The following is a 19,607-nucleotide window of genomic DNA, read 5'->3' on the forward strand; positions in this document are numbered from 1 at the left end:
CCCTTGAAGATCACAAGGTCCCTGCCCTTTCTTCCCTGGCTCCAGACACTCTCTGGGGGTATACAGCCCTTTGTGTGAGGAGAGCTACAGCTCTATTCAGGTGTGAGTGTCAGCTCCTCCCTCCCATCTAGCCAAGGAGATGGATCAGGCTGGTGATGGCCCATCAGGATGCAAATGTCACACCAAAGCTCCCTTTGTGTGTGACTGTCTAGAGGGAATGCACAAAGCCCATCTGTCATCTACCCTAGATGTGTACTCAGAGACAGGGAGAGGCACAGAATGTTTAAAGTAAGAAAATGCAAACTTTCTAAAAGTGGCATTTTCAGACTGACAATTTAAAATCCAAATTCATCACAAAAACCTACATAAAACGATAGTCCTACAACACTTTCTACATGACCCATGAAGTACTTCCTCTACTAAACAAACGAGAACGAACATAAAAAAAAATACAAACTACAAAACAAATACACTCCACAATTATATATATCTAACATCACAAACGAATTCATAATAGAAAAACACATCGAAAACACATTCAATTTACTGTACAAATAAAACAATACTTACAAAAACACATATAAATACCAACGACCTCCATTTTCTACTCATTACTACACCGAACAACTTACAGAGAAGACGAGCATATCACTACGGAAGAGAATTAAAATATAATTTATCCATCACCGCCATCTACTGAGATAACAAGGTAAAATATCCATAAATAAATATAAATAAATTTACTAACCTATACCACAGCTAAAATAATATATAATTAATGTACCTTTCGTACTATTTTCTTACAGGCATAAATATCAAGAATCTGACCAAAAAGATAAACACCACACCTTCACCATCAAAGGTAAACCATTACCATTATTCAAAAACAATTTCACTAAACCATAAACAATTGCATTAAAAAAATTGTTAAATAACGAATACCATAATATAATTAAAATATATATATAAAATATTAAATCTACAAATTAGTTTAAAAAAAATTAATTCACCTAATAAATTTAACCAAAAACCAAATATGATTCCCCAAATTTCAAACCTTCTAACAAAATTACTTCTAAATCAAAAAAACTAAATAATTAATAAAACAAAAGAATAAACTAAATAATACACTCTTTCTTATTTCTTACAGACTCCAAGAACCCAAAAAAACACCAGAAGACATAAAAAAGTGAAATAAATCAATTAAAAAAAAATAACATCTGAAATAAGAAAATAAACTCAAAGTAAGTATAATATTTTCATTATAACATACATGATAATAAAATATGATACACTGTTCCAAAAGAATAGGGAGAGGAAGTAAAGGAGTCCTGATCATCAGGAGCAAGAGTCCTCACACACCGTACTTGGTGTCATGCTTCATCATCGGACAGCTCCTCGTCAGACCGGCGCTGCAATGTCTGACGGGCTCCCCCCTAAAAAGGGGGGGCTCTTTGCCGGAGATCTTTTGTTTTTGCCGATGATGCCGCGGAGCCAAGTATGGGTCCGTGGGGAAGGAAAGTACAGGAATAAAGGATAAGATTGGCTCAGGACCCTCACTAAGTGATTTATTCTTTGATGTTGGGAAATGGCCAAGATTAAAAAAATGGCAAGGGAGTGAAAATTGAGGTAATGCTCAGACACTCACACAAGAAAATTCAAAGCAGGAAGTCGGTAATTATCCGAAATTCCTTAATATGTGGTCGACATGTTTCGCGTCTTGATATGGTCTCAGCAGGATCCTACGACGCTTCTTCAGGACCTATTAAATAATTGGACTTCTTCAATCGAAACCCAAGTGAAAAAAAGAAAAAATTATATATATAGACTCCTGCAATCTATCGTTTACAGTCAAAACGTAGTCAGTCACTTACTAGGATAGAACAGGACTGGCTTTTTCCTATCAGTCACCCATCTCCACTAGAGAAAGGGCTTCATGGGATCACGTAGGCCTGATGCCCAATACACAAACAATTAGGATAGAACAGGACTGGCTTTTTCCTATCAGTCACCCATCTCCACTAGAGAAAGGGCTTCATGGGATCACGTAGGCCTGATGCCCAATACACAAACAATTTGTGTGCGTTTTGGTGTCAGGCGCAGCACCTACCCTCAGGCTCCGTTCCCGAATTATAACATACAACCAGATTTTCTAGTTAAATAAAACTAAACAAACATTCTTATTCAAATACCCCTTAACTTAACACCAAACACATAAATTCAATAAAATTAAAAACACTTCACAAACACAGTACATATATTATATAAAAAAAATAACTATTACAACTCCACCAAACACTTACCTCTAAACAGCTGCTGGACTATAAACATAAATAAATTTCACAACAAAACACCAACTTCCAAAACAACTAGTACCTTATCAACAAGGACAGAACACCAACCTTGTTCTTACTACTAATAATTTTACCACAAATGCCTTAACAACAATATTTCATTGTAAAAGCATTCTTAATAAAAGCAATACTAATAATCACCATTCACCCTACATCCCTCACCCCACCCCCCAACCACACCCCAAAACCTAAAACCCCCTGACCCCCCATCCCCTCCCCAAAACCAAAAACACCCAACCCCCCCAACCCCACCCCAAAACCTAAAACCCCCTGACCCCCCACCCCTCCCCAAAACCAAAAACGCCCCAACCCCCAACCCCACGCCAAAACCAAAAACACCCCACCCCCCAACCCACCCAAAAACCTAAAACCCCCTAACCGCCCCACCCTCCCCAAAACCAAAAACACCCAACCCCCCCAGCCCCACCCCAAAACCTAAAACCCCCTGACCCCCCACCCCCTACCCAAAACCAAAAACGCCCCAACCCCACGCCAAAACCGAAATCCCCCTAACCCCACACCCACTCCACAAAACCAAAAACACCCCTCCCCCCAACCCCACCCCAAAACCTAAAACCCCCTCACCCTCCACCACTTCCCCAAAACCAAAAACACCCCACCCCCCAACCCCACCCCAAAACCGAAAACCCCCTCCCCAAAACCAAAAACGCCCCACCCCCCAACCCCACGCCAAAACCGAAAACCCCCTGACCCCACACCCACTCCCCAAAACCAAAAACGCCCCACCCCCCAACCCCACCCCAAAACCTAAAACCCCCTCACCCTCCACCACTTCCCCAAAACCAAAAACGCCCCACCCCCCCAACCCCACCCCAAAACCTAAAACCCCCTCACCCTCCACCACTTCCCCAAAACCAAAAATGCCCCACCCCCCAACCCCATCCCAAAACCTAAAACCCCCTGACCCTCCACCCCCTCTCCAAAACCAAAAACACCCCACCCCCCAAACCCACCGCAAAACCTAAAACCCCCTCACCCCAACCCCCTCCCCAAAACCAAAAACGCCCCACCCCCCCAACCCCACCCCAAAACCTAAAACCCCCTCACCCCAACCCCCTCCCCAAAACCAAAAACGCCCCACCCCCCAACCCCACCCCAAAACCTAAAACCCCCTAAACCCCCACCCCCCTCCCCAAAACCTAAAACCCCCCACTAACCTAATTACCTCAATAAATAACACACAATCACCAAATATAAAAGATAACAAACCACCTACACCAAACACTTACAAATAGAACACATTATATATTAATTAACTTACTAAGTAGTAAACTAAATCCACCACAAATTTAATAATAAAAACTGCAAACTTCTTTTAACCTATTTCTTTTATATTATTTACAGATATTTCACAAATGGCATCGCAAGGAGAAGCAAGTTACATAACCGCAAGAACCGGAAACCAGCTACTAAAGTATGAAGGTTATCTTTATTGCAGAGACAAGGTTGTCAACCTCAGGAGCCATTCGAGGTGTGTACAATTCTACTCTTCACATTGTAGAGGCAGAGCTGTAACTCTAGAAAACACAGTTGTTAAGACATCAGATCACAACCACTCTGCCTCTGCAATAGAAATTGAGATAAGAGTAAACATACAAAAAATAAAAAACATTGCACACACCTCCAATGACTCCTGCGGACAAGTTATAAGGGAGGTAGTACAAAATATTCCAGTACAGATTTCTGGTAGCATGCCTTCTGTACCAAACCTTAGGAGAATTTTTCAACGAGAAAGACTGGCAAGTAATCCCCAACATATAACACCACAAACCTATGAAGACATTAACATCCCCCCAGAACTAACAATTACCTTCTCCAAAGAAACTTTCCTCATTCACAACAACGAAAACCCTCAAAAAAGAATTTTAATATTCAGCACAACATCCAATTTACTAATCCTACAAAATAGGGAGATTTGGATGATGGATGGAACTTTTAAATCTACACCCCATCCATTCACTCAAATTTACACCATACATACCACTAAAAATAACACTACAATCCCCCTAGTGTATGCATTACTACCTGATAAACATTCCTCTACATACAATGAATTTTTATCAACAATCAAAAACAAAACATTAAATAAAACACCTAGAAAAGTAATACTAGATTTCGAATTATCAATGATAAGTACAATACTAAAAATATATCCACAAACCCAAATTCAAGGATGCTTTTTCCACTTTTCACAAGCATATTGGCGTAGAATACAAAAATCATCCCTAAGTAGAGAATATTTCTCAGATTGCATACTACAATTTGAATTAAAAAAACTCACAGCATTATGCTTTGTATCACCTACAAAAGTAGATGAGTATTACACCGCAATAACAGAGTCTAACTATTATACACAAAATGAAGACAAATTAGAACCCTTACTAAATTACTTCGAAGAAACCTGGATTGGACACCTAAACAGATCTGGTCACAGACGAAAGCCAAGATTTCCAATAGAATGGTGGAACTGCTACCAAACCTGTTTAGAAAGTGGTGCAAAGACTAATAATGCCATTGAAGGATGGCACAACGCCTTCAATAAAGTAATAGGTAAACCCCACCCAAACCTGTATCATTTTATGGAAATTTTGAAAAAGGAACAAAGTTTCCAAGAAATGAGACTTGCTCAATCACTGTCAGGTAGCCTGAACCCACGCACAAGTAAAAAAAGCAAAGAAATGACCGAAAGAATTTTGGCAAAAATACAACAATTTGATACAATAACACCATCAGAGTACCTCAACAGTCTAGCATATATTCTACATTACTAACAACCACTAACCTACTGAAAAATTACTTGGCAGTTCTAAAAAACACCATACACCATCAATTAAATTGGCATTTTTCCAAAACAATTTACACTAAATTTACACAACAAAAATTGTTCTTACCTTTCAAGTTTTCATGTCTTCATCCAAACATGTGATGCTGAATAAATCTTCTTCATTAATATAGAAAGAAGCATCTCATACTTAGAAAAGAAAAAAAAAAACATTAGTCATCCAAAAACAAATACAAAATATTCATATTGCATGGATGATAAAAAAAACAACTCTATATACTATAAAAACAATGAAAGAAATAAAATATAATACTTTACCAAACCAGAAATTCGAGAAATATCTAAAAAACATAAAATACCAAATATACTTTTTTTTACAAAAAAAAAGTAACAAAATTAATCACCTACTAACCAAAGCCACATCATTAATTAAAACATTAACTATCAAGAAAAAGACATGAAAACAATATAAAGGATACTACTAACACAAAATAAAAAATTAATCACAAAACCTATTACAATGAAGTTAAAAAACAATTCATAAACCCAACAACTAACTCCCTCAAAAATCCCAAAACTAAATTTATCCAAAAAATATACAATTCTTTCCAACTACTACAAAAGCAGTATAATCATTTCTAAGATAAAACACTGCTAAACAAATTTGTTTACTTTTACGAAACCACTATCGTATTCAAAAATATACGATAACAAATAATTAAACATAAAAACATAACAAACACCGAAAATCTACTACCTACCTTATAACTACCTCCGACAACTATTTCTGTAATAAAAATACCCTACTGCATACTGTAAAAAAATTTATAATCCCACTTACCTGAACGAGGTCTCCGCTTCCGTCCTATCTTGACTGCGATGCTCCACCGACTGAATACAGAAGACGTCAAACAACGTAAACATGGAAGAGCACTAAAAATAGAAAACGGACTATTTCACTCATAGACTATAATAGGGAAAATAAGAAAATACCACAGAAAATAGATAAAGAAATATAAATAAATAAAGACAAAATTTCTATAAATCTGTAAATATCAAACAATAATTTAAAACATTTTTTTTTGCATTTTTTAAACTTGATAGTGTTCAAAATAAAAAAATTATTTAAAAAAATGAATGGTATTTTTATTCTAAAAAAAATAAATTTACATGAAAAAAAACATTATTGCAAATGCAAACATTTCTAACACCCAAAAAAAAAAAAAATCTATATATAATCTACAAATAATTATTTAATTAATTAATTTTTTTGAAATAATATTAAGACAAATTAATATATGTATAAAAATATACATCCCAAAAAATAATAAAAAAATATGAATAATATTAATTACATCAGATCAAAAAAAAAATCTAAAAATAAAATAAAAAACATTTTTACAAATTTTTTTATTCACAATTTTTTTTTTTACAACTCATAAATATTGAAAATACAAAAATATAACATTATTATATTCCAAAATCTACTATACCAACTACTATACTATTAAAAAATCAAATATACATTTTTAAACATAACTATTTTTAAACACTATTATTTTTACACCTTCAATAACAGCAACAAAAAAATACAAAACCTAAAAATATAACACAAAAAAATAATTCACCCATAATAAAAAATTATAAACTATCAATACATATCCAAATCATGATCCACCAATAAACCAAATTGCATCCCCCCAAAAATAAATAACATAAAAAAAAAAACTCAAACATAGAAAATAAAACTCATCATAAGAACAATACCCCAACCATAAACCCTACATCCCCTATATGCCACCCCTATTTCTAAATATACTGTCAATAAAAATAAATAAAAAAATAACCAAATACAATAAATAATACCAGACTACTAATATACTTCCCACCCATAACTCCTAGATCCCATATGTCCCACCCCTAAACCCACAACATAAATTCCAAATTTTAATAAAATACAATAACTTAAATTAATACCCAAGTATTAATACACTTCCCCACCCATAACCCCTACATCCCATATATCCCACACCAAAACCCACAACATAAATTGCAAAATTTAATAAAATACAATTACTTAAATTAATACCCAAGTATTAACACACTTCCCCACCCATAACAACCACAACCCATACATTCCAAAAATTAATCCACAATATACCCTTAATAAAAGATAAAAAAATTCTTAAAGTCCTAATAAAATACTCAAATATGAATATACTACCCCACACCAATTTCACAAAACAAAATAAAAATACCCAACTATGTAAATTAACACCCAATTACTAATACACTTCACCACCCATAAGCCCTACATCCCATATATCCTGCACCTAAAACCACAACATAAACTACAATATTACAAAAATACAAGTACTTAAATTAATACCTGAGTATTAATACACTTCCCCACCCATAACCCCAACATCTCATATATCCCACCCCTAAACCCACAACATAAATTACAACATATAAAAAATACAAGCACTTAAATTAATACCTCAGTATTAATGCACTTCCCCACCCATAACCCCTACATCCCACATATCCCGCCCCTAAACCCACAACATAAATTACAACATATAAAAAAACACAAGTACTGAAAGTAATACCTGAGTATTAATACACTTCCCCACCCATAACCCCTACATCCCACATATCCCGACCCTAAACCCACAACATAAATTACAACATATAAAAAAACACAAGTACTTAAATTAACACCTGAGTATTAATACACTTCCCCACCCATAACCCCAACATCCCATATATCCCACCCCTAAAACCACAACATAAATTACTACATATAAAAAAACACAAGTACATAAATTAATACCTGAGTATGAATACACTTCCCCACCCATAACCCCTACATCCCACATATCCCGCCCCTAAAGCCACAACATAAATCACAACATATAAAAAAACACAAGTACTTAAATTAATACCTGAATATCAATACACTTCCCCACCCATAACCCCTACATCCCATATATCCCACCCCTAAACCTACAACATAAATTACAACATATAAAAAAACACAATTACTTAAAATAATACCTGAGTATTAATACACTTCCCCACCCATAACCCCTACATCCCATATATCCCACCCCTAAACCCACAACATAAATTACACCATATAAAAAAACACAAGATCTAAAATTAATACCTGAGTATTAATACACTTCCCCACCCATAACCCCTACATCCCACATATCCCGCCCCTAAACCTACAACATAAATTAAAACATATAAAAAAACACAATTACTTAAAATAATACCTGAGTATTAATACACTTCCCCACCCATAACCCCTACATCCCATATATCCTGCCCCTAAACCAACAACTTAAATTACAACATATAAAAAAACACAAGTACTTAAATTAATACCTGAGTATTAAAACACTTCCCCACCCATAAGCCCTACATCCCATATATCCCGCCCCTACAACATAAATTACAACATATAAAAAAATGCAAGTACTTAAATTAATACCTGAATATTAATACACTTCCCCACCCATAACCCTTACATCCCATATATCCCGCCCCTAAACCAACAACATAAATTACAACATATAAAAAAACCACAAGTACTTAAATTAATACCCGAGTATTAAAACACTTCCCCACCCATAACCCCTACATCCCATATATCCCGCCCCTAAACCAACAACATAAATTACAACATATAAAAAAACACAAGTACTGAAATTAATACCTGAGTATTAATACACTTCCCCACCCATAACCCCAACATCCCATATATCCCACCCCTAAACCCACAACATAAATTACAACACATAAAAAAACAACAAAAGTACTTAAAATAATACCTGAGTATTAATACAATACCCCACCCATAACACCCACAACCCATAGAATCCATTACTTAATCCACACAATATACTTTAAAAAACTAAACATATAATAATTAAACCCTAAACAAATAAAAAACCAAACACAAAACTCACCTTAAAATTCATCAAAAAATCATTCACTTACCTTAAAATTCGTTGTTCTGGCAATAGTTGTTAAGGTAAAATCGTTGTTAAACCAGTAGTTGTTCAAAACTTCGTTGTTAAAACCCAGTAGTTCTTCAAGATTCGTTGTTAAAGCAAGTAGTAATTCAAACGTAGTTGTTAAGGCTGTTTCCCGTATATGGTTTGTGTTGCCCCTATACCTATGTGCTCCTATTGCAATCTATTGTAATTCTACACTCTTTGCATTACTTTTCTTGCTCTTACTTACCTAATTTTGGTTTGTGTACATATAACTTGTGTATATAACTTATCTTCTTACTGAGGATACTCACTGAGATACGTTTGGCATTTTGTCATAAAAATAAAGTACCTTTATTTTTAGTAACTCTGTGTATTGTGTTTTCTTATGATATTGTGCATATGATATAAGTGGTATAGTAGGAGCTTTACATGTCTCCTAGTTCAGCCTAAGCTGCTTTGCCATAGCTACCTTCTATCAGCCTAAGCTGTTAGAAACACCTCTTCTACACTAATATGGGATAACTGGACCTGGCACAAGGTGTAAGTACCTCTGGTACCCACTACAAGCCAGGCCAGCCTCCTACACTAAGGATTAAAATCATGTAGATTATTCTCCACACAAAAATGCCCAAGAAGACAAAATAATTTTATTCAAACTAACATCAACAAAACTGAACATTCAATAACCAAAATGCAAAACACTAACAGAATCAGCTGGGGTGAAGTTAATAAGTGTTGCTCAAGCTGGGCAAAAAGAAATCAAATTCAACAGGCATTAACCATTTTCATTTGTTAAAGGGAAAACCCTAAAATGGCCGAATTAGAAAACAACATGTGTGGGTCCGAACACATCTAGACAAAAAAACACCAAAAGGACAAAAACATTTTTAAAAAAGGAAAGCTCAGACAGACAGGATCTAACTAAGGTGGGCAAAAGACAGGCAAAAAGGAAAGTGTCAGCATGTCAGGAGCTCAATTAAGACTCACCTGAAAGGGCATGGGTGTGGAAGTTCTAAGTCTCAACAGGGCATCTCAAATGGGCAAGGCAGAGAGGAATATACTTCTCCATGGGGTTCAACATACAGCGGTTCTTCATCAGCAAAGGTTCAGGTGAAAAGGCATTTGGGAATCTGTGACATCTTCTCTCTCGCTCTCTCTCTGTCTATGTGTCTTGGTGTGTCCAAAGTCCAAAAGAACACTATAATGTCACAGTTCATAAAACATATTGATTTGCCAGGGGAATCAGTCCACATTGCGTTAAAGGGGCATCATCCAATAATAATTGATCACACCACTCCAAACTGCAACATACATGTCCATTCCCAGGACCATCATGAAAACATTTTCAATCCATGTGACTCCATTTGAAACAATTGTATAAAATGGTAATCCGTGTTCCACAATGTTCCAACTCCAAGGCCACTGAAATACAACCTCTTTACGTTTAAACAATGGAGTCTATTACCAAAAACTAGGCTTCTCATGGGAATAAAATCTAAAAGAAAGCTCACTTTATGAAAATATATATCAGCATTCCTGCACTGTCATGAAATACATCTTGCAGGCCTCACTTGAGCGAACGTAAGGATATTTTATCAATACATGTAATTAATACAATTTTAATAAAGCACATTTAATACGCACACTTATAAGTTCATAATGCATAATGCTTCAATAATATGCATATCATATTCAAATTAAATGAGCACACATTCTGTTTATACATTGCAATGGATGGGGCAGGCTACTACATTTCTTCTATTTTGTACGTGTACTTTAATCAATAATCATTAGAAATTCAATATTGTATCAATACATTCTATTAGTCTAGAGTCTGAATTACATTTTAATACCACTTTAATCCTGCTAACATTTAATTTAATTCAAGTACCACCTATGTCTAAAACATGTCAGTGCAATTTTCTACATTCAAACTGTTAGTACTCAGAATATCACATCATAACTGTCACATTCTGAGGACTTTTGTTACATGAAGAACATCACTAAATTGCAGGATCTATGGCCCCCCCTTCATTTACTTCCTTCATATCTGCATCAGAGTCCACGCCAGAGTATGAGCTGTCGAACTCTGACCTGACCTAATTTTGGCTGAGAAGGGATCCTTTGCCCAGTATGAGATGCTTCAAAACAAAAGGAGAGTTGTACACAAAAGGAGGTTTACAATGGGCATTATTGGACTGGCCTGTCTTGTAGTCTGGCACAACTAGCTTGGCAACTTGAAACAGCCAGTATGTAACCTGTTTTCTTTTTGGTGCTTAGCGTTGGTGAGAACTAGAACCGGCCCATCTGACAATTCCTGAATGTGTGACAGGCCAGTACACTGCTAGTGGGTAGAAGAAAAAAGGGTAGAGTGAGGAGAGAGTTCCCCAAAACACATCAGCAAGGGCAAGGATTATTAGTTAAAGAGTGGAGAGGTTCTAGGTGGGAGATTCATGGTCGTAGGATCTGTAAGGAGAACAGCAGCACGCAAATGATAGCAGTGACATGGAAGAAGACGGAGCTGAGAATCCTTCAGGTGGTTAAACAGCATGTTTAGATCTCTCACAGCTTTAAACACTGCAAATTATTTACATTTCGGATATCACTTTCACAGGCACATTAGCATGTCCAGCTCCATCCATTTCTTTGCAAGAGCTTTGATTTGCTTTCAGCAATTAATCAAGCAAGAACTATCAACTCCAACAGGTGTTATCATCTTTGCACAATCAAAGTGTAAAACTTTGCACAATCAAAGAATTAACTTGAACAATAATGAACACTTTTGGAGGATCTTACAAGAAGGATAATTTACAATCCCCATAATAGGTTTTTCAGATTTTAATGTTTCGAGCAGTTTGGAACATACGCCCTATAGTTTCTTTTACAGCACTAGTTTTTTTGTTACTTACGACCAGTTGTGTTTTCGGAGTCACCCAAAAGTGAGCACATTACATATTTTGTGGTTCTAAGAAACACCAGTGCCGCCTTGGTGCAACACAATAATTGCAGTTCAGGAACATTGTGGGGCATAATTATGAGCCCCTAGGTCCACAGTAGAGTCACTTTTGTGACGCTACAGTGATGCTATGCCCTGCGTCGTATTTACAGGGTGGCGCTAAGCCACCTTTTTTCACTCAACACCACCTTGTAAACACTTACCCTTTACAAGCAGCCCTTTGCGTGGAAGGGGCATGCAATGGTTGTTGCTGTGGGCGTGCCACAGCAACACCCATTGCATTTTGACGCTGTTTCAGATTTATGAGTTTTCTTAAACTGAGGCAGTGCCAAATTTAATGCCACGTCAGGGGTGGAGTTAGCAAGGCGCAATGAGGAGGAATCCTATTTTTTTGCTTTTTCTATGTGTGCTGCATTCTGCAGCACTCATAGAAAGATCAAAATGCCAAAAAGTATTGTTTGTGTGTGAGAAAGAGTCCCTTCCTTCACATAAACAATCATTTGAAAATGACGCTTTGGCACTTCTGTGGGTGCTGCATTCTGCATCATACACAGGTGTGCCAAATTGCCTTTAGTGATTGTTTATATGCAGGAAGGGAAACCTTACTGCACATAAACAATCACACCCCTCAACACAGACATCCTTTCATGGCAGTGCAAGGATGCCTTCGTTGGCGCTAGCAGCTAAAGTTAGAGGTAGCGCAGTGGACAACTAGGGGTCCGCCATGTTCAATTAAATATGGCGCATCCCTGCATTGTGAAAATGACTTAGTGCGTTGCTGCCAATTTTGGTGCAGCGTCGCGCTCATCATTTTCACATAAATATGGGCCTGCATTTGTTGCTCGTCCGCTCCACACCCATCTTCAATTTTTGATCAGCGCTTGCTGAGCATTTTAGTGGAACGTGGAGGTATCTTCACGCCCTGTTGTGCTTACAGTGAGTCCTAAAACAGGAGTTATTTTTTACCATCAGGGTTTAACCAAGTGAACAAAAGAGAGGACACAAAGTAGGAGGAAGAGACATATATGAAACCAGTGATAGAGGGAGCAAGCAAGAATAGCAAAGAAGCTGTAAAAGAGCGATAAAGAAGTGTGCGATGTTATGGGAAAGCAGCATAAGGAGGAATCAAAAACTGGCAACGTTGGTGTTGGGCATAACTGGCAGTGCTGGGTGATGGGCCCCAGAGGAAAGCTTCGGGACCTTGCACTGATTTCTTATACAATTTAATTTGATTGCGGTATGGAGTTCACTGTCAAAACACAACACTGCTTTCCAGCTGGAATTTACTTAAAATCTGTATAACTGACTCTTTAGGATTAGATTTGTGAAAACATTTTCACCATTGCCCTAGCTCTGACAGTGGGAACTGGGTCAGTGAAAAGATTATTTAGCATTTGTTTGGATCCATAATCCTATATGGGTCGAATGTGGTATGCTAAATGCATAATGCGCGCCCCTGCAACCCCACAGAGCAGAGGTAGGAACCTCAGGAGGCCACCATTAAACCCAAGGTCAATGAACATCTGTGAGAAATGGGAGACACAACGGTCCCTCCTCCAATCCTATAGGAGGACCCCATCATTTTGTGTTACACCACTATCAAGCATCTTTTATTTAGAACTGAGGAAAGAGTCTGGCACAACATGGTCCCCTTAGGGGGTAGAAGGCACTTTTCTTGCTCCACCCCATTTCACAAAGCATGGAGCAAAATGCGTACCTGCCACAGATTGTTTTCCTTCCAAATATTTACTTAGTGTAGAGCTGGCATACAGTCCCACGCAAAGCTGACTGGAGATGGAACTGTTCCCAAGTAGAGTTGTAAATTTCTGGAACTCCATCCCTGATGTACACATTAACCAAAGGAGTACTGAAATACATCTCTTAATTTACCTAGGTGCAGAAATGTCATTGAATGCATTGACATATTTAGGGCACTTAACGGACATATACTTCAATGTTTTCCACATGGGAGGCATGGGTTAAGTGGATGTTTACGTCAGTAGGTTTCATCCACTCAAACCGTTTGGTCCATGAGTGCATTGCAACAAAAATAGGCATGCATCTGTTGCTCTAACACATAAGAAGCCTGTCCAGAAATGTGAGTGTAGGAGTGGCTTAACTCCCCCCCACATTAATTATTGTAACTTCGATCTGCGGGGCTTTGAGTTGTAGCCACACATTGGGGAGAATTATTTTGCATTCTGCTTACTGTAGGTATGGTTCTGTAGATATGTGCATCTAGCATTTTGTGCTTGCATATGGCAAGAAAACATACAGGACTGTGTATGTTAGTGCCTGCATGCTTGATGGTCTCCTTGTGCATGGATGCCTCTTGATGTTTTACTTTGCCTCTGCACGTGAACAAGAAGCATGATGTGTTTACATACGCAAATGTCTCTGTGATTTCCAGTATGTATGTAAAAGTGTGCTTGATGATGTCTTCTATTATACTTACATGGATTCCTGACTGTGTATAGATATCTGTGTGTCTTTGGATCACTGTGCAGATACGCCTGTGTTTATGTTGATCAGGGTGTGTTGCTGGAACCTGCTGTTGACCTATCATGATCGATGGTGACCAATTTGCCCCCTCCTATCGCCACCACTGGATGGCCAGCTCAGGCACTACTCAAAATATAAAGAGGAGAGAGATATTCAATGACCAGGTCACTCTTACATCTTGGTTTGTTGGTTTGCTTGGTACATTCACCAACACAATACCTATTTTTTTTATGAAAAGACATAATAACCACTCTTTTTGTATAACGGTAAACCTAATCAAATGTCCATCTGCATCATTCCTCAAGCATCTGGCATCCGGACATATTTATTTTTCTTTCCATGTGTAGGAAATACAAATAGTTCCTTTAATTGTGCAGTCAATTAGATTTGATTGGGATGGAAGGAAAAACTTTGCTTTATTACAGAAAGAAGAAGCCTACCAAAGATTCTGTCTAGGAAGGGTATGAGGCAGGGAGACACTTGCATAACTGTCACGTGGCATAATTTATTGTGCAAACCATGCCACAATTTGCATTCTTGAAATGACAGGTTTTCTTTTAATGTTGCAAACGTTAGTAGAAATCCACCATCCAAAGTGCTGCTGGCTAAGATGTCAGCAGTGACTGGAAAGATCGTAGTGGACGTGGATCCACTTGCCATTTATGTGTTTGTCTCCTCACGATATCCCCTTCATGACACAGCTGCAATGTGACGTTTCTGCTTTGTTACATAGCAGAGCATACCTTTCTCCCCCAAGTGAACTAAACAAACTATTGCATTTGTTTTAAGTAGGCCTATATCAGTTACAAATAGTTATACCACGCGATGCTGGGTGTGTCCCTTTGCATTCTGGGCATTGTAGTTTTACGTTTCTAATGTGAAAAACAAAACTGCAAACTTCAAAATGGAAAGTAAAAACTAGAACTCTAGAAGATAGTCATGCTTGCTATATGGCTTCTCTCTAGCACTGTTAGTGGAACGTGCTGAAATTAATCAAAATACTTTGTAACTGAAATACTAGCCATTTTTTATATCTAGCTTGTCATATTTGTGCATTGTGCCATTGTATTCCATTTGCTAAATCAGGAAGTGCATCCGTTATTGTACCTCTTGCAGGAGCAGAGATTTCAGTGATTAAATTTATAAATGATAATGTACTGATCATCAATGATCTAAGGTGTGATTTATTTAATGAATGTTAACAAAACAGGTGACTTTTGTAAATGGCCACCATAATCCATTTTGTTTTCTAGTTAGGCTAACTTTAGCTAACTTTGCCGTTGTTTTTCATTGCTGAATGTTTAATTAAAAGAGTGTGATTAATAGTTTATAAATGTGTGGACAGCTACCTCTAGTGGGTTTTAAGTGTTATGTCCCACAAGGTCAGATTTATTAGGTCATTACTAGAGTTTGACTATCCTATTGTTTAGAAAATGTCACTAACATGTGGTTTCTTCCTCCAGGATGGAAGTAGATGGGAACAATGTTAGACGTTTTTTCCTGAATCTGAGATTCTGATGAGTTGGAACAATGGAGCTCCAGATGAGACAGAAGAGAAGAAGGAATTGTTATAATTGTGTTTAGTTAATGATGTTGTCAATTTATTTTAGTTATCTAACAGTAGTTTTATTGGCTAAATGTACAACACCCCATGTTCTGACCAATTATGACTTTTGTGAAAGTTAATAAAATGTTCTGTCACTTATTCTTGGGTTGGTGGGGTTAGAGAGAGAAAGAATAGAGAGGCAGACCAGATCTTACAAGATTTTCCAGTGATATCTATAGAGCTAAATTAATGGGGAGTTTTGCAGTAATGTGGACTTAGGGGATTCATAGATCGTTCCTACTGATGGTGTCCCCTTGCTGAAGTGATCTTCCTGTTGTTATCTTACGGGTAATGTATAAATTGCGAATTGTTATATGTTTCTTTTGTTTTACAGGTACCAGCTGCAACTCATTAATTAATGCTGAATAATGATATTATTTTTGTTATAACCCAAGTTAGTATGTTTTTCTAAATTTGTGTTTCGAAAACTTTTACATGAAGCCCAACATGTTAATGCTAATTAGTGGTTAGTGAGGGAGTTTGTCTTTACATGCTCATGATTCAAATTGATGTTCTTTGATCTATTGCTTAAATGTATTTTATCTCACTGACACAGATTTCGTTGCTGTTAGGTTGTGTTGTAACTCTTGAAATGATTTGTTTACTTGCTTTGATTAAACTCAGATATATAAGGCGTTCTATTCAGCCAGTAATGATCCTGTATGATTAACATTTGTCTTTGAGAATTATTTTTGTGACTTTAGCATTGTTAATGTAGGGAAACATATTTAATAACCTTCTTAATAAACTGGAGTGGTTATTGTATTATAACTAGATTATTGATTTCTTGTTTATCAATGCTTATTATGACATGCATTTTTGACAGCCCCTCAAATCAATGTCGTGTCATGTTGGCTCATTAGCCTAAGGCGCGAGATCCACTATTTTGGTCTAAGATAATAGCTAGGATTCCTCCTCACTACAGCAGTTTTTGTTAGCACAGGATGGTTATGTCATTATTCGATGATGTCATAGTTTGTGAAAGAATTCTTTTGAAAATTGCTATACTAATCATTTTTCTGAAATATTTCACTAATCTGAGAAAATGAGTTGCAAGTTGCCTTAAGTGACTTTCCCCAATCCTCGAAGATGCTCTAAGTTGAAGGGTATGTTCCTAGCAGTGTTTGATTGAATCGAGTGAGGTGAGAATATTTTGCGCTTGCATAGCTTGAGCTAATTTGCTCTGCGGGGAAAGAATCGGCGCATCGCCTACCCATCAGGGAAAGTAGACACTTACCAGGACCAAACCTTCCCTTTTACTACATGTAATTCACCCCTAAGGTAGGCCCAAGGCAACCCAATGAGCAGGGTTTAGTGTATTTAAAAGATTGTACATGCACTGATGTGTTGTACATGTCCTGATAGTGAAATGCTGCTACATTCGGTTTTCTCTATTGCAAGGCATGTCTCTCCCATGGGATAATATGGGGATTATCTTGAAATATCTTTTAAGTGAAGCTTCCCATTGGAAGCAGATAGAGATCTGGAGTTTGGGGTCTCTAAAATCACAATTTAAAAATACATCTATTCTAATAATGAAAATGCCACTTTTAGAAAGTGGGTATTTTCTTGCTTAACTATTCTGTGCCTTTGCCTGTCTGCTGAATACACTTCTGTGTCAGGATGACAGTTGGGCTGTTTGTGCATTTACTTTAGACAGTCACTCAAAGGGAGCTGATGTGTGACCTGCATATCCTGATGGGTCTTCCTGGATTAGAGTGGTGGAAGGAATTGACACTTGCACTTGAATAGGGCAGTGCCTGTCCTTACACAAAGCAGACTCCACCCCCTAGAGTGTGCCTGGGACCAGGTCAGTGAGAGGCAGAGTCTTGAGCACTATAAAGACTTTCATTTGAAGTCTGCCTACGTCAAAGGCATAAATGAGTATAAGTATTGGACTGCTGACCCCACAACTTCAGGACACTTCTGTACTGGGGACATTCTGCCAGGGAGAAGAGCTAGATGCTTGTGCAGGACCTGACACTCTGCCTATTGATTTGTTGTGCTGGCCTGCTGCTGCTACTTCTGCCCTGGGAGTGAAAGGACTGGACTTTGCTTTTTACATCCTGCTTTCCAAGGTTCTACAATGGCTTGACCACAACTTGCCTCCTGTTGTGAAGTCTCAGTGACATCAAATACTTCATCTGTCAGTGCCTTGGCCCTTCTGCTGAGAGTCCAGACTTGCCAAGTGGTGCCAAATCCAGCCCATGGGCCTTTGGAAGTAGAAGCTGGTAACTTGAAGAAAAATGTATGTACCGTAGCTGTTGCAGGAGAAAAATCGATGCAGTGCATGAACTGCGGCTGAAAAATCATCACAAAGTCGGCAAAATTGATGCATCACCTGCTTCAGCACAGATCCATCTTTGCCGTGCATCCACTTCCCACCCATCATCCCTAGGTGTCAATTTTTCAATTTCAGCACAAGGGACCAAAGCTGCATCACTGGAAATCAACTCATCATTGTCCTGCGGGTAAAGAATCGGCGCATCGCCTACCCATCAGGGAAAGAATCGACCCACAGCCTACTTGCCAGTAAGACATCAACACATCGCTAGGTTTTCTGATGCATAACTATCTGCAGCTTTATTTTTGATGCATACCAGGTACCTTGTGCAAAAACAACGAATCCATTGATTCTTAAGGATTAAGACTCTTTTAAATTTAAAAATCAATCGGGCTGATTTAAGAGCCCCTAGTGCCTTCTTGTGCCACATTAGCATCATTTTTTTTGCGCTAATGTGACCCAATGAGGCCAAACTTGCTGTGCCAAATTTATAAGGTGATGCAATGCATGCATTGCACCACTTTGTAACCCTTTGCGCTACATTATGCCTGTGCCAGGCATAATGTAGGCAAAGGGGGCTTTCCCGTGTTAGAGGGGGGCACAAAAGTGGAGCAAAGAAATCTAAGAGATTCCTTTGCGTCATTTTTTTCTGCACTTTTAATGCCTGCTCAGAACATGCTTTAAAAGGAGGCAGACCATTGTTTACAATGGGCCTCAATGGGATCTGCAGGATTAGTGCCAACATTTTTTCAAGCTAATCCTGCAAAGCGCGAAACTAGCATTAAAAATTTGGATGCTAGTTCCCTAACTACCGCCAGGGTGTGCCATATATTAAATACGGTGTATACTTGGTGCGTTAGGGGGGCTCTAAGGGGTGCTAGAAAAGTAGCGCTGCAGTAGGTGAAGCTCCACTTTTAATAAATCTGCCCCAATATCTGTTCTTGTGTATGTTTGATTTTTGTAATTTTGGTGATATTTTACTAAAATAAATATTGCCTATTTTTCTAAACTGGTGTTGAGTACTGTTGTGATGTTTTGACTGTGTTACTGTGTGTATGTACAAATACTTTACAAATTGCCTCTGAGATAAGC

At 37.6% G+C, this 19,607-nt stretch overlaps 1 protein-coding gene across 1 annotated transcript in view; it reads left to right on the top strand.

Moving 5' to 3' along the window:
• Positions 1-17,002, top strand: part of LOC138269554 (cytidine monophosphate-N-acetylneuraminic acid hydroxylase-like) — a 646,172-nt gene extending 629,170 nt beyond the window's left edge. Inside the window, exon 5 of the mRNA XM_069218805.1 lies at positions 16,089-17,002. Within this exon, the coding sequence (XP_069074906.1) occupies positions 16,089-16,115 (27 nt within the window). The 3' untranslated portion in view covers positions 16,116-17,002. The remainder of the gene's footprint in view (positions 1-16,088) is intronic.
• Positions 17,003-19,607: the final 2,605 nt, after the last annotated feature.

The sequence above is a fragment of the Pleurodeles waltl genome, chromosome 2_1, assembly GCF_031143425.1.
Source record: "Pleurodeles waltl isolate 20211129_DDA chromosome 2_1, aPleWal1.hap1.20221129, whole genome shotgun sequence".
NCBI lineage: Eukaryota > Metazoa > Chordata > Amphibia > Caudata > Salamandridae > Pleurodeles > Pleurodeles waltl.